Source organism: Apostichopus japonicus, chromosome 23 (assembly GCF_037975245.1).
Source record: "Apostichopus japonicus isolate 1M-3 chromosome 23, ASM3797524v1, whole genome shotgun sequence".
Lineage (NCBI taxonomy): Eukaryota > Metazoa > Echinodermata > Holothuroidea > Aspidochirotida > Stichopodidae > Apostichopus > Apostichopus japonicus.
In genome coordinates this window covers 5,205,301-5,221,345 of record NC_092583.1, presented here as the reverse complement: position 1 = coordinate 5,221,345, position 16,045 = coordinate 5,205,301, and the positions used below count along the sequence as shown (strand labels likewise).

The window sequence follows — 16,045 nt, the reverse complement described above, 5'->3', positions numbered from 1 at the left end:
TTTACATTCGTTGAGTTTCCCTTCTTCAGTAAGGAATCTGTCTTGTTTCACCAGCCAAAACAACTTTACAGTCAGACATGGCAGCCCTCAATGGTTCTTGTGTTTGCTCTGGCGCTACAGTCTTTGCTTTCATAGAAACTGTCAGAATGGTTTCTGTCTGCAAAAAGCCAAAAATTTATTATAACCGCAACAGTTTTCTTTGAAGCATATACTGGGACCAAGTTAATATTTTAAGTTAGTATTATGAGGTATCTTCATGGAGAAACATTCAGAACTGTAGACAAAATCGATATATAGCTTCTGCAAACTTTAATACTTCAGAATCCTACCATCAATCTTTGGTTAATTATAATTTCTAGATTCCAGCAGTCTGTTGGAGATAAATGTTATTTTTCTGCCATGCTCAGGTTGCTTCTCTTAATTGATTGATTAAACTGAGATGTTTACTCTTTCAACTAAACTATGATTGGAAGTTTATGGTGATTGAATTGAAGGATTAATAACCAGCAAATCTCACACTCCTCTTGAGTGCAGATAATAATGAAATAGTATACAAAGTAGAACAGAATGTATGTTAGGTACTACTGTAGGTTACTGTTAGTGACTTGTTATGAAGGACATTATTGTAGCTTTGGGCTAACTGCAGCTGGTATGGAGGGCATGGTGGATCTCTGCTAAGGGCATTTGGTATGAATGTATGGTAGCTCTATTACCATGTAATATAATGACAGTGGCCTTTCTTTCAGATTTACCATCAGTGGTTGTATAAGCATCATAAGATACAAAGAAATTTCCTATGTCAATATAATATGTAAACATAGTTTGAGAGAAAGCAACAAAACATGTTGGATTACTGTAGCCTGTAACATTTCTCCTGACCTGGTGCTGTGCATACAACTTTCAAGTCAAAGAAAGTCAACTCTGAACATGAACTATTCTGGATGTTTTACATTTTACATTCACAAGTGCGTGAATTTCTATGAACTGCTGTCTACAAGACCAACAAATGTTGATACCCCTGACAGAATATCCAAATGTCAGTAATGATGACAAGTTGATGCAGGATCATTTCAGTCATGTCCTCTCAAAGTTGGCAATATGTCCTCTCAAAGTTGGCAATATGTCCTCTCAAAGTTGGCAATATGTCCTCTCAAAGTTGGCAATATGTCCTCTCAAAGTTAGCAATATGTCCTCTCAAAGTTGGCAATATGTCCTCTCAAAGTTGGCAATCTCACCAGAGGAAAAGAATCTCAAGAGAATTCTAAATTCAGTGCCTCAGTTACTTTTATGGCTGTCTTGCTATTCCTACCCTTGAAGAAACAAATTACACAACATCTAAATTAACAAAGATATGCTGGAAGATTTTCCGTTATTTCCCTCAAATCAAATAATGGTCAACCTTTATTAAAATTTAAAGAAGCCTCCTACAGATTTCATCACAGTACTTTTCCTCTAGGGGGACACGTAATTGGGTAAGTGAGTACTCTGTGTCTCTGATTATCTTGGTTGGTTTCGGAAGCTGTGAATTTTTTAAGCAGTTTAAGCTAAATGATGTGGCCATACTAATGAGTTTTAATGTCCAGCATATGGAAGATATAATGAAAACAGACTTGTAGTACTCAAGTATGTACTGGTACTCAAGTCTGTACCTGAGTAGCCTACAATCTTCTGTACTCCTATGCAGGGCTTTGTACTCACATGACATGTCTGGATTGAACTCATCCTCTCCATGACAACACTGTCATGATACAGTAGTAGGAATTGACTGAAATTAATTGACTCTCTAATATTCAAATATTCTACTACACATATTGATAACAAGGTCTATTTGCAAAACTCAAAAACACACTCATTAAAAACAAACAACACACTTCTGGCATAGCTTGTAAATATTCTGAAATGTCATTACTTAAATCAAATATGATAAAGTAAGAAATCACCAGACAAGTCAATGTCCTCCAAAGTTTAGTTACTAATTTATGAATAAAATGTTGCCACAACTTAGGCATTACTCCCACATGCAGGTTGTTCATTAGACTTCCCACACAGTGGAGAGTAATGAGTGTTCCATATGTAGACAGCTTTAGTGTTATAGACTGCTGCGTGATCTGTGTCTTGTTCAATTCCAATTTTGAAAGCATATATATAGTTCAATTTCTTAGTTGGTTTAATATCATCCTTTAGTAACTTTTACACACACAAAAAAGAAAAAAGAAAAAAAAAAACTTTTTAACAATCTATTTTTACTCTTTAAAAAAATGCAAAACAACAACAACAGAAAAAGTAACTATGCCAGATAAATAACCTAGTTTCATAACCTTGTTTGTGATATCATATACAGTATGCATATTATGAACATTTCCTCATTTTATAGATTTTTTTGTCATTAACTCCAGAAATGCAACTTCTTCATCTGTAAAGACTGTAAGAAGCAACAAGATGATAATAAGGAAGTAATCTGCTTGCCCTGCGACCAACAAAGGTAAGTAATAATCAAGAAAAATAATTTCATGCACCAAGGTAGTTAACTTTTTATATATCTTCTGGAACTTACAAAGAGAAACAGGATGAAAAGATCAAAGATGATACATAGGTAGAAGAATAAATGCTATCAGTACATTCCATATGATAATCATCACAGTATATTGATAAGAGTTACACCAAATTTCTTAAATGATCTCCTTTACGGATAAAATTAATTAAAAGTATCCCTTTTTAATTACCGATCAATGTTATTTGTAACATTTTCTTCATACATGTGCGTGTTCCCTTCCTTGTACATATTCATATTTATGTTGCAAAAAGCAATGTCCTTGTATATAGTGAAATTTTGATTTCCTGCAACCTGTCAATGTGTAAACTTCCTGAATACACAGCTAGTCTCAATTAAACATGTACAGTATCTATCTTGGAAGTCTTGCTAATGGTTAGCGCTCCATCAAGCAGAAGAGCTTGTAGAACACAGTGGTGAATGATGAACTAGCAGTATGTATTATATATACCAACAGTTTCTGACAACATTATCAATACGTCATGAATGCTGTAATACCTATCCTGGGTTTCATTCCTGTCCTATATGGGTTTGTTTTTGTATTTCTTGTCATTTTGTTTACTAAGGTTAATACATATTCCCATGATTCATGAAAGCTGTAATATTTCATCATAAAGTTTATTTGGTTCTGTAATCACATGAGCCAAGGTTATTAATCATATACTGTATGGGTGACAAATTGCTTGTATGTGTATACACATATGGCTGGAGAAGCTTGTAAATCTATCAATATTGCAGCTTTTTTCCTGTCAACATTTTGTAAATTAGGAACAGGAATAGAATATTAAAATGGAGGCAGTGGTCGAACAGAACATGATTATGTGAGAGTTTTCGGGAAGTGAACGCTAAGTGTAATGTAATGCAGTTGGTATGTCACATAGCAACGGGAGAGCAGATGATAGCAATATGTGACAATTGTACACATGTGTTATCATTGCTTGGAGCAGCCATGGTTACAGAACCTAGCAAGTAGTGATTCACAATGAAAATGAAATTAATTGAAGTCAAGATGGAGCCAAGAATTCTGATCACAAATAGTTACCTTTTTGCATCGCAATATCTCATATTACTCAACTCCCTATTCTTGTACTCAGACACTGTCATTAATTGGTTACTCACTTTGTGAATTAAGACATGTGTGCAGTAGTTCATGTAGAAGAACCAGTGTACCATCCCTATATATGGTATTGAAGACATTTGTGTACAGTAGTTCATGTAGACAATTTAAGGGTCTCGAAAATCATATTTTCGCATCGTAATTTCTGGCAATTCAATACACATGACATGAAATCTCTTCCTAGGTTCATGTCTGTAGATGTTCACATTTGCTTTTCTTGGATGAAAGGACAGAGTCATTTCCTTCTATCAGTTTCACTTGATAGGCTGTTGTATCTTGTAGATGACAGATCAAGCAGACATAGAAATTGATTTGGAGAGAAAATCTATGAACGCTGTCATTCCAAAAGTCACGCTGTGTACGTAACATTTCCCTTGTTCGAAAAAAATTGCTACCAATATTTAAACTACAGTGGTTTATACACTGGCTCTCCTGATAAAAAAATATATATCATGAAGTCAGTTTCATATCCAAATCATATATCAGAACCTGAAGTATTCTAATTAAGTGTTAAAGGTCATCTATAGTTCTAAGGCATGTTCCTTTTGAAATGAACCGATTCAGCCCAGGTAAAAAAAGAAATTGATTTAAGTGAAAGCCTATATTAGACAAAAATTGAAATAATTCCCTTCTTTCCTATCTCCTATCGATATGCAAGCACCCCTATCTACCTAGCTCATAACAACTGGTAACATTCCTTTTTGTCATAGTAAAATGTCTATTTAGTCTGAAACCAGATGGCAATACTTCTTAAAGTACTGTACCTCTATCACAGGTTGTCTCTCTAGACAAGCAAGAAATCAATTTTGAGATGATAAGAAATGATTGACAATAATGACACTCATAAATAAGTTTGAGGCCATGCAGTTTGCGATAACACAATTTGTACTGTTTTCAAAATTTAGATTAAAAATACTATAATCTGTTACTGCTTATTTTGCTGTTGATATGCTAATCCCTTCTAATTTGCATAGTCATATAGCTCAGGGCTATTAGAGTGAGCACTGTGTATTTGGATTGGCTTTACTAATTACTTTCCCTCTCTTGAGTCTCAATCAATTGAAGTAACATTTGAAAGTTCTGCTTTCACTCTGGAATTGAAATTGTCAGATCATTTGGTACATTTATTGAGACAAACCTTTAAACATTAGGAAAGTGTATTCTATGAAAATGAATTCCAGGAAACTTCTTAGCAAACAATTGGTAACCATTGCTTATCATTACAACTTGGCAACGAGAAGTTGAACAACATTCTAACCAAGATACCTGCCAGATAATTGCCATGCTGCTTAATATGTCACAGTTTCTCTTTTTATTACAACAGTTCTCCTTTTCTCTTGTGTATAACTCTCATATATCTCATAGTCATCTCAGCTGCCTGGTTAAGTGGTTTGCTGATCTGCATTTCATTTAAGGTGCTAGTTTTATAAGTCTCCCCGGCAACGTGATAGACTTCACTGGGCATCTGATATTCCTTGCGACAGACGTCTCCGTCTACACTGCTGTGTTATCTCTTTATTCCTGATGTCTGAATCCTCTCAGGCAGAGAACATCTCCCATGTTGAGTGGTTGATATATATTCATTGCAAGCTGTTGAAACAATGTTCATCATGCATGAACCCTTTCCATAACTGGTGGTATCTGTATAAAAAGACAGATAATCTACTAATTTCTCGCACACTTCTCTAAATTTCATGAGGCAACAGGGTCCATAGTGAAGTACATCACAAGTCTAATTTGCCAGATGCTGAAGTTTATACTTACAGTTTTACTGTTTGCAATCTTTATTATGACAGACCTCTTGACTATAGATATGCAAATTGTACTGTACTTTATGTAGCATTTTGTAACATCTTTTCTTTGATTCAGATATTTGAATTCCCCTACTCATCTTTATTGAAATCATCTTTGCATAGCATTTGTACATGTACGAACAAAACTTACAAAAAAAATGAAAAACTGACATAACTTAAATAACAATCAAGAACCCGAATGAAAAGCATTAGTAGAGTAAGAACAAGCAAGAACCCAAATGGAAAGCATTTCTTGAAAAAGAACAAGTAAGAACCCGAATGAAAAGCATTAATTAGTTCAGTAAGAACAAGCAAGAACGGTAATGAAAATGACCTACTATGAACATAAGAGGAAATTGTATATTTCACTGGTAATAAAAAATTTCAACTTGTGCAAAAATTAGTTGTAAATTAAAGCCTTGTCTCCCATTGTTTTCAGAAAATAGTTTAGGACGAAGATCAAAAAGTTATAAGGATGCTTTAAATGTAACAAATTTTTATCATCAAAGTGAAAAAATAGCAGTCATGCAACCATCTATGTACTCTAACTCAGACTGGACATGTATAATTTTGTATTTCAAATTTTCTCTGTTAAATGATCTCGATTTAACATATGGTACCTAATAATGATAACAATGTTTCATTGACGAAGCTACAGTTTTCTTTGAGTGCTGTTATATTTGCTGAGATGTATACTCCTACACAAGGTAACTGTAAAACTGTTCAAATCAAAGTACATCAGTAGCATACATGTATGGATTAAAAAAATATAAAACAAACTAATACATTAAGATATTCAGATCTTGGTAAAGCTTCTTTTTAGGTTTGTTCTTCAATTTTCCAAAATTTGCAAAGCATACTGATTAAAATTGTGCCACTGATCATAGAATTACCCATCCTCTTAGATGTATGACACGTACCAAATTAACAGGAAATGAAAATTGTTATCACCAGCTAAGCAGTTTTAAAACTTTTTTGAAAATTTGTTATGTTCTCAAATGAAAGCTGGCTACTTAATATGTCATTGAACTGAACTCCTTTAGGTATTTAGTAATATTATATGGAAAATTTACGAAAAATGGCTCAAAAATACTTTATTATGTGTAGTCACTCTGTAGAATAAGGTAATGCAAAAGACCATAGATTACTAGCAAGTCAATACAAGTTTAACTCAAGCAGGCTAAACAAGAGGGAACTTTAGTCAGTTCATCTGGCTTTTCCACAGGTCTTCCAGTTTAGTGTCTTCTTCTAGTGAGGCTACATCATTGAGGTCTAGCGGTAGGTATATATAGTGTAGTACCTATTTCAAGAAAGAGATTTATGATCCATGGCTGACCCTATACATATAGCCTAACATCACACATTTATATTCAGACTGTATAAAATTGTTCTCTCAAATTTTGGTTCAGTCCAAGCAACACATATCTCTACCAAAACAATTAGTGGCCATGTTCAGCAGCTTATTGAATGTATGGCCTCAGTTCATCGATTCAACTTCTATAGCTTTTCAGTATTTCAGAGGTCGTGACTGATTTTTTTTAGCTCTTGACATTTGAATTCTTTTTGTTTAGTTACCAATTGATGATAGTATATATAGCTGGCAATGGAATACTTGAACCTATACACTGCAGCCTATTGCCTCTGTAGAAGGTGAACGTTCAAGTTTGTACAACAACCTGCTCCTCCTCCACAGTAAGTGTCTGTATGTATGATGACTCAGCTGTCATGAATCAACCAGCCAAATGTCTCCCAAGTAAAATAGGACGTTGACTGCTGTAAAAGCAAATGCATCTTTAAAGGCTTTTAGAGGGGCTGTAAAATTGTACTTGTATGTGTGAAGCAATTTACCAGCTCCACGGGATGTAAAGATATTCTCGATTAAGTAAAGCTAATACATGCTGATACTGTAGAAATCCTCCAGGTGTTTAGTGCACATTAACTTTATATACCAATATGACAAATGAGAGAACGATCAAGTTTGGAAGTAATTGCTACAGTATGTTACAAGTCAAGTTGGTTTGTCATTGTCATGCACCTAGCTATATGCTGTTAAACTTTGTAATCCATTAAACATTAACAAGGAAGTGTTTGCACAAATCAAACATTATAGCACTAATAGGCTGATCCAAATGCATTTACATTGTGAAATAAAAGCATTGAGCTATTGAACTTGTTTGCATAGAAAATGTCACCTTGTAATATTAATCTTTGAAATAGTTTAAGGCTGCAGTCATCAATGGAATCCAAGCAACTGTTTCTATGGCGACTGGAATGTTCAGTGAGTGGTATAGAAGGAATAAAATTTGTAACAGAAAGCAAAATTCAGAAGAAGAGAATGCTTCAGTTCTTATTCAACCGACGAATTTGTAGATTGCACCTGTGTGGATCACTCATGTTGTGGATCACTGATCCTGTTGTGGATCACTGATCCTGTTAGGGATCACTCCTGTTGTGGATCACGCCTGTTAGGGATCACTCCTCTTGTGGATCACTCGATCCTGTTGTGGATCACTCGATCATGTTGGAGATCACTCGATCATGTTGTGGATCACTCGATCCTGTTGTGGATCACTTGATCCTGTTGTAGATATTGAAGGAAGTAGAGCTTTTTTGTACTGACATGTCAGTCTACCACAGTGTTATAAACTTCATTGTATCAAACATTGTGAGTACAATTTTGTAACTTTAAATATCCCAAATGACTGTGCTCCTCTCTTACCTGTCTCGACTCTACTATTGCACTTTCCCATCTACCCTAGCCTAACCATCTACCTAGCCTAATAACTGGTAACATTTTACCACTAGGCCACTGCTGACCATCTTCAGGGTCAACAACCATCACCTCTTCCTTCCTTGAGCTGCCATTCTTGAATCTCTGAAATAAATTTTGTCATCCATGATACTAATAAACTATAGGATATGAGAACATTTTCTGTGGTTCTATTGTCAAAAGTGACATATAACACAGCAGTATGGTGAAACATGCATATTGTCTCTTTCTTTGTTATCAAATATCAAATAATCTGAAACTATGAAATCTTAAGATATGCCTTTTAAAATTGACAAACCCAATGTTTAAGTTTCGGTATCTGAAGGAGAAAATGGTGCTTCTCTTGTTCTTGTCTAAATTCTCTGGCTACATGACAAGTCTCCTTGATTATCATCACCCAGATCTAGATTCCTTTCATCTCTAGTTCTTGACCACATTTGAAAAGCAACTTGCAGCTGTTTTTATGCTTCTGTTGCTATGGTAACTGAGTGATCCTCAGCCCTACAGAAGTAATTGAAGGCATGTGGCAGCATGTCCTCCTCACCAGTCGATTATCTTCTAAATAATCATGCATGGTTAGACGAGTGATTCACATTTCAACGTACGGCAGCCGATCTTTGCTTCAAATGCGGTATATATTTGATGAAAGCTGGTACCGTGAGTCATTTTTAGTCTCTACAGTATCGATTGGTATTAATATGTGTATTCAATGAGCAATTCAACGTCATCAGCCTGGCTGAGCGTTTCTATTTATAAATTATTGCCAAATTTTTGTGTTCTTGGCAAGTGGTTTAATTGAATTTCTATATTTCAGCCTCATCTTTCTCTAGCCATTAATGAAAATGATAAAATGATAACTGACATTTCTTTGCAGTTTATTAGTTCTTATGATTTTAACAACAGCTGCAGGGAACTGAACTATCAAACTTTCACCAATATGTGAAATACTTTTCATTAACACAGATATAAGCTAAGAAAAAGTTTATAAAAATGAAAAATGTACTGTAACTTTGGTATGAATGAGTGAAGTGTAAGATTCAGCAAAATGTGATTTATATCAGTTGAAACAAAAATTCAATATTTTGTGGCATATAATGAAAACATGGCTAATAATATCACTGCTCAGCTACTTTAAGTATTATTGCAAGTGTATAGTATTGAAGTTTAATAATCACAATTCAATGTAACAAATTTTGAACTGAAATGGTTCAAATTTTGTTATAAATATCATGAAATTTATCTGTGTTTGAGTTATTAGTGTTCCTTTGTATGATGAATAATATTGTAAAAGAAGTGCCTGTATTATTATGTGACTTATTTGAATGAATGGAAACAATAATTACTCACTAATTAGTCTATACTAATTAGATTACTAATTAGATGTAGATGTTCCTGGATATGGAAATTGCAAGCAGTAAACTTCTTTATTTGGTGAATTTGGTGCAAACTTGATATCAAATTGATAATGATAGCATTTATAAGCTTCATACTGTTTGATCACTACAAACACCTATGAATCCTTAGGGCCCTTGGCCATGCCCTTGGTACATCAGAACTGCTTGACAAAACAGAAGTGCAGTTTTGAAGTGTTGTTTTCAAACCATGCATAGTGCAAAGCTTTTGAACTCAGACTGAAGACTGGGCATCGTCTGGTTCATAGTAATATGTTTCTTATAAAAAACCAGAGTTTTCTCAGCAGACATTGTGGTCACCTTGTAACTCCTGTGTAATATTGGCACAAATTGACCATGTCTATTGGAAGATGATATGTCATGATGTGCCTGTGATGTAAGCATGTGGTGAACATGCAAATAAATGTAGCAGTAACAGGATGAACCTGCTCTAACCACCAGCATATCAAATTATGGTTAAAAGGAAAGTTTAGGCATTATTTGTTTTGAAAGCTTTAGGAAATGTAGAATATATCAGTTTGATGGCCTAAGGCAATCAAAGCACTTAAAGAATTTCTTTTGATGTTGTTTCCTTAACATTGCAATTTAAAACACTGAAGTTAAAATTCTAAGAAATTTGTTGTCAACACATGTGTGCCTCTCTACTTAGTCCTAAGGATGTTTGTGTCCAATGTTATACTACAGGAATGTTTTCCATTTCTACTTTACTGTTACCTCAAAAACACATAACCATGTTTTATTACTAATACATGTCGCAAGTCTTGGATAAACTATTGAAAGGCTACTTAATCTGGAAAACCTCCTAGAAATTTATCTTGTTAATCTTTATGATGAAATTTAACGGTATATAACAGAGGAAATAATTTCCTAAAATGCAATATAAAAATTGAAAAGACAGCAAAATATGAATTGTAGAGCTGAGCGTTTCTCGTCGTAGAACAAGAATCCCAATTATCTATTATGAACATTCTTGTGTATTAAATTATAGTACTTATCAGCCTTGATATCTCCTTATTACAGATAATATGGAGCTGCATGGATTTGATTTCTTATCTCACATTGAATCAGTTTCACAGTACCTGAAATCTGAAATAAATCTAAAGAAAAATAAGAAAAAGTTTAATGTTCCGTGATAGGAATAAGAAATGAGTGTGGTATGTACTGAGATGTCAACCACAAAATTATTAAATAGCTCAACAAATGAATGTGTTGAATACTTCACTCAAGACTCTCACTTATCTCTTCTTTACATATATGTTTCTCTGATTTAAAAAAGTAATCTACAAAAGTAAGAATTGAATCGTTACTTAAATAAATTAGTACTAAAACAAAGACGTTTTAGGTCAGTGTGTGTGTGTCAGTCTAACAGTCTGTCCCCTGTGTAAAATAAGCACATCGATGTACTTCAAATTTTTAGTCTTATTTCTTTGTGTACTACCTACAGCTACATTTAATGTCTGAAGATTCTCCAGAGATATTACAGAGACCTCTGTACATCTCAGCCATCATTTGCTCTAGACATTCGTTTGGAAGAATTGACCGTCAAATAATATGAAACATGCATGGGTGTCGTGATTACATTGACAGACAGTAGACATATGCAGTGCAGCACCTCCTCATGAAAGCAGAATATTTAATTTGTTGTTCATTTTGAATTTATTAAAATTACAAAGTTACAAATGGAATAAGTTAACCTGGTATATATATGCAAGTTGTGTTTTGTGTTCTATTATTTGGTATTTAAGATGAAGACTTGTAATTGTACAGTTACAGTTAGGGGAATTTCTGAAAAGAGAAATTGACTCCCTACATGTAAAATTGTAATCTCAAATCAAGGGACAATAATAAAGCTGTGTGTTGTGCTGTACTTGCCAATGTATTTGCCAATGACCAATGGGCGTAACTAGGCAGGTGCGAACGTCCGTGTCAAGGACCAAATATATTAAAATACAAAGATTTAATTTAGATTTAATGTCTTAAATACAGGTCTTAAAGGCATTGAAGACTTGCCCAAACCATGTGTCGCCCTCTGAAAAAAGTTAACTTTCCGTTGTGAAGGGTTTCTTCTTGTCGCTACAAAATGCAGAAAGTATTTGAAACGTGTTACCTTGTTATCTTTTATCTGGACCTGTGATGTCCATCGCTGCTATGTACACTGTGTTGTGGGTATTGACCGTAGCTGCATGTATTGACTGTACACTAGTGTCTAATTACCAATGGTAGCAAGCTGTGTGTGTATTTTCTGGGATCGATGGTGGTGTCTGACACTTCTGTTACACCCCATTCGAAACTAGGTCAGATTACCGGCATCAGACGTTTCCTTGTGCGCAAGTCTTCACTCCCTTTAAAGATCCCTCCCAATAACCAGCAGAAATTAGGGAATTCAAACAAACACCCTGTCCTGAACAGTGTGTGCCATATATCTGTGCATTTAGAAGTGCCAAATATCCAAACTTTCTAACTCAATTAGTCCAAACCATGGTTGGGCTAAGGGGAATGTGGACCCATTTCTATTTCTCCACCTAGGCCAGGTGGCTACTAGCTATGTCCCATGTATATGACCTACCAATAATGAAGCAAATTTTGAAACAATATTTAATGTGTGGGAAATAAGTTCTCTGCAGTGGAGTATATGTATGAAGCATACTGTATAAGCTAATGTTTGTCTGAATAAAATATGGCCTGATGAGAGTAACACAAAGTTACAAACCAATGCAGAATACTGCTTTAATACACTCCTACTGTAATACACTGCCTATACGATAAATACAATACACACTCACTGCTCTAGTTTACTTAGTATAGTAACAAGATGTATTCATGGTGTTGATACCTCCTTGGGTTTGATTATCTAGTATTCATACTCTCTTGAGCTGCTCATACATGTATGCAGTATTCACTCATTGCTCTAGTATACTTAGTATGTAACTTCTAGATGTATGTATTCATAGTGTTGATACCTCCTTGGGTTTGATTATCTAGTATTCATACTCTCTTTGTACTGAGCTGCTCATACATGTATGCAGTATTCACTAACTGCTCTAGTATACTTAGTATGTAACTTCTAGATGTATGTATTCATAGTGTTGATACCTCCTTGGGTTTGATTATCTAGTATTCATTCTCTTTGTACTGAGCTGCTCATACATGTATGCAGTATTCACTTACTGCTCTAGTATACTTAGTATGTAACTTCTAGATGTATGTATTCATAGTGTTGATACCTCCTTGGGTTTGATTATCTAGTATTCATTCTCTTTGTACTGAGCTGCTCATACATGTATGCAGTATTCACTTACTGCTCTAGTATACTTAGTATGTAACTTCTAGATGTATAAATTCATGGCAGTGTACCTCTTCGGATTTGATTGTCAAGTGACTCTTCATCTTATGTTTCATATTGAGTCAACGGTAGACGAAATGGTTGGCAACCGCAGACCAGAAATGACTAAAATGAAATAAATCAATGGCTATGATGATAGTTGAATACTTCTTGAGTCGGTCTCATTACAGCAGCAACTCTTAGTACTTCAAGTCGTGAAATAAAACTGGTCTCAATTAACAAATCGATGAAGAAAAGATGTCACAGTTAAGGTGAGCGAGAAGCTCATGGCACTTTTGACCCATTCTGAAGACATAATTGGAAGGTCATTCTGATGTAGGACGGGAAAAGATGAAAGAGAAACAACAATTTTAAAAATTTGAAGTAACCTCTGAGAGGTTTGAGTTGCATTCAATTAAAGCTGTGACGTCATTCGACTGGGATCTAAAGACAGTTCATGTATTAAACAAGGAACCAATAACAGTCAGAAAGTTTAAGGCATGAAATTAATGTTTTAAATTATGTGAAAACTATCTCAGGTCAGCTCTCTTGGTATTCAGTTTCTGCTTAAAAAGAATCTGGCCAAAAAGGATTATACATAAATAGTCTGTTTTTAATGAAACACAGGCCAAATTGATCTCTATTATTATAAATGTGCAGGAAAAATATGACTTAATTGAGGAGACTAACTTTTGAACATTTCATATCTGATATTGAGTAAGGTATATCTAGCTGATAACCCATTTGATAAAGAAAAATAAATAAGTCAAGGCAAAGAAGATGAATGATTCATCAAAAAGTAATAATATTAGTAATATAATAATTGGGAAGTCTGGCTTTTGTCAATATCAAGAAATCTCCTTTCTTCGCTCATTTGTTATTCATACCTTGGTAATAACTTAATTAGCACTATCTATTCTTGGATTTCACACTCTTTCACACGCAATCCAATTTCTATTAAATGGTCTGATGAATTTCCAATGCAGGCATGATGTAGGGTTTTCCCCTAAACTGAAATATTCTCATAAATTAGCCATTAATCATCAGTTATTATCTCACTCATTTTCAACATCGAAGCAAATTTATGAATTTACCACCATGAAAGTATATATTTACATGTATATACATATATACTTATATATTTATATTTGTAAAAATGTTCATATGCTTCAGAGCAGATCTTAAGCTTGATCATATTCACTTATATATTTATATATGTAAAAATGTTCTTATGCTTCAGAGCAGATCTAAAAGCTTTTCAGAAATTGTCTTTCAGTTCTTCTAACAAAGGAATGAAATAGTTTCTGGTTTAAATTAATGTATACAATTAACAAGTCCAATTTCGATATTAATATGGAGCTGGGAAAGATGATATCAAATTTATGGAAATTTTAATGTACATAGCAGAGAGAGAGATGAAAGTGATATTCTTCCTGCTGGAACTTTGAGAAGAATGAATACAGTCATGCACAAACATGGCTGGTTGTTTGCACAGTGGTCAATGCATACATGTGTATAGTGGTGCCTATAATTCATTTAGATATTGCAGCCAGTACAGTACACATACATGTAGTAAAATGAAAATTCATAAAGACTGGATTCCTTAAAATATCAAACAGCAATTTAGTTGCTTAAGTTTTGCAATTCCTTCTAATAGAAATACAGTACATTCAGTAAATGTGTGCATCAGCAACTCATGCCATATAGAGGGCAGTGTTCATTCTGGAATATCCAACGTAATTTTGTATTAACTCTAAAAGACTATGCATCATGGTACAGTGTTTATGTACAATGTAGCTATGAAGTTAACTGGGGAGCTTGTTTTCAAACAATTCAGTTATATTTGATTTTAAATCTAAAATTTGGCAATATTCAGTATATTGTATCATTGATACCAGTTCAAAAAGTGTCTACATTCAAGGTTGATCCAATCCAGAGAAATCTTAAACAAATTACAGAGAAACAAATTGTAAGATATCTTAAATCAAACTAGCAGTAAATAAACTTAACACAAAGTCCAGGAGTTTTATGCTGGCAACAGTAAATAGTTTTTCATATATCTCATTATTCTTAATAAACTGTCTCTTGAACTAATATTGCTCTTGACCTTCTCATCACCTGAACTATAGATCTGTCTTTCACCTTGACGATACCGTAATCACTTGAAATGAGATCTATATACACTGATATACTGATCTTTATATTGGTATTGACACATGCATGTTTATATGTACTGTACTGTACAGTACAATCTTTTCAATGGTGTAAATTGCACATGCACTGCAAGATTGTGCATGATGTTGACACTTCTTCGCAGTTGATCAGGTGCTGTGTTGAGATATAAAACATGTACCAGTACCAGTATGATTATTAATTAATATTTGTAATCATAATCTTTGGTACATGTATGTGAGTGACATTGAAATCATCAAAGCTCTGAAAGTTTATCTTCAACAAAGTTTAAAATGATGAATGGATATATCCATGACACAATGAGGGTGTGCATGAAATTTGATCACTGATCTAAACAAAAGGTTCTATGAGTACCAATATGATTATTAATTAATATTTGTAATCATAATCTTTGGCTACATGTATGTGTGTGACATTGGAATCATCAAAGCTGAATGTTTATCTTCAACAAAGTTAAAATGATGAATGGATATGTCCATGACACAATGAGGGTGTGCATGAAATTTGATCACTGATCTATACAAAAGGTTCTATCATGATAATGAGGAAGTTGTATCAATAAACTGATAACATGTGTGGCAAAATTTCATGATCTAATTGCTTGCAAACTTTTAAACATTTTGTACTTGAATATAATTGACACACTTACTGTATGATCATAAGATTTCCAAATTGAATGGCAGTTACTGTACATTGCTCTATCTCACTTACCTGACATGCTCCAAGACTACAGCACTCTTAATATAATGTATGTAGGCTATAGAGAGACCAGGTAACATATGGGTACCTGTCCTGTGTCTTTTAATATGTGTGTCAAAATGATAGGACTCTATAATTGGTCCATTAATTATACTGCTATATAGAAGAATTCAGTCATTAATGTAAAA

The 16,045-nt window shown here is 34.0% G+C and overlaps 1 protein-coding gene across 10 annotated transcripts in view; it reads left to right on the top strand.

Annotated features, from left to right (window-relative positions):
• LOC139965076 (uncharacterized) overlaps window positions 1-16,045 on the top strand; it is a 122,803-nt gene that overhangs the window by 19,039 nt on the left and 87,719 nt on the right. For all 10 annotated transcript variants that reach the window (XM_071967267.1, XM_071967270.1, XM_071967271.1 and 7 more), the window contains exon 4: window positions 2,397-2,482. In XM_071967267.1, the coding sequence (XP_071823368.1) occupies window positions 2,397-2,482 (86 nt within the window). The remainder of the gene's footprint in view (window positions 1-2,396; window positions 2,483-16,045) is intronic.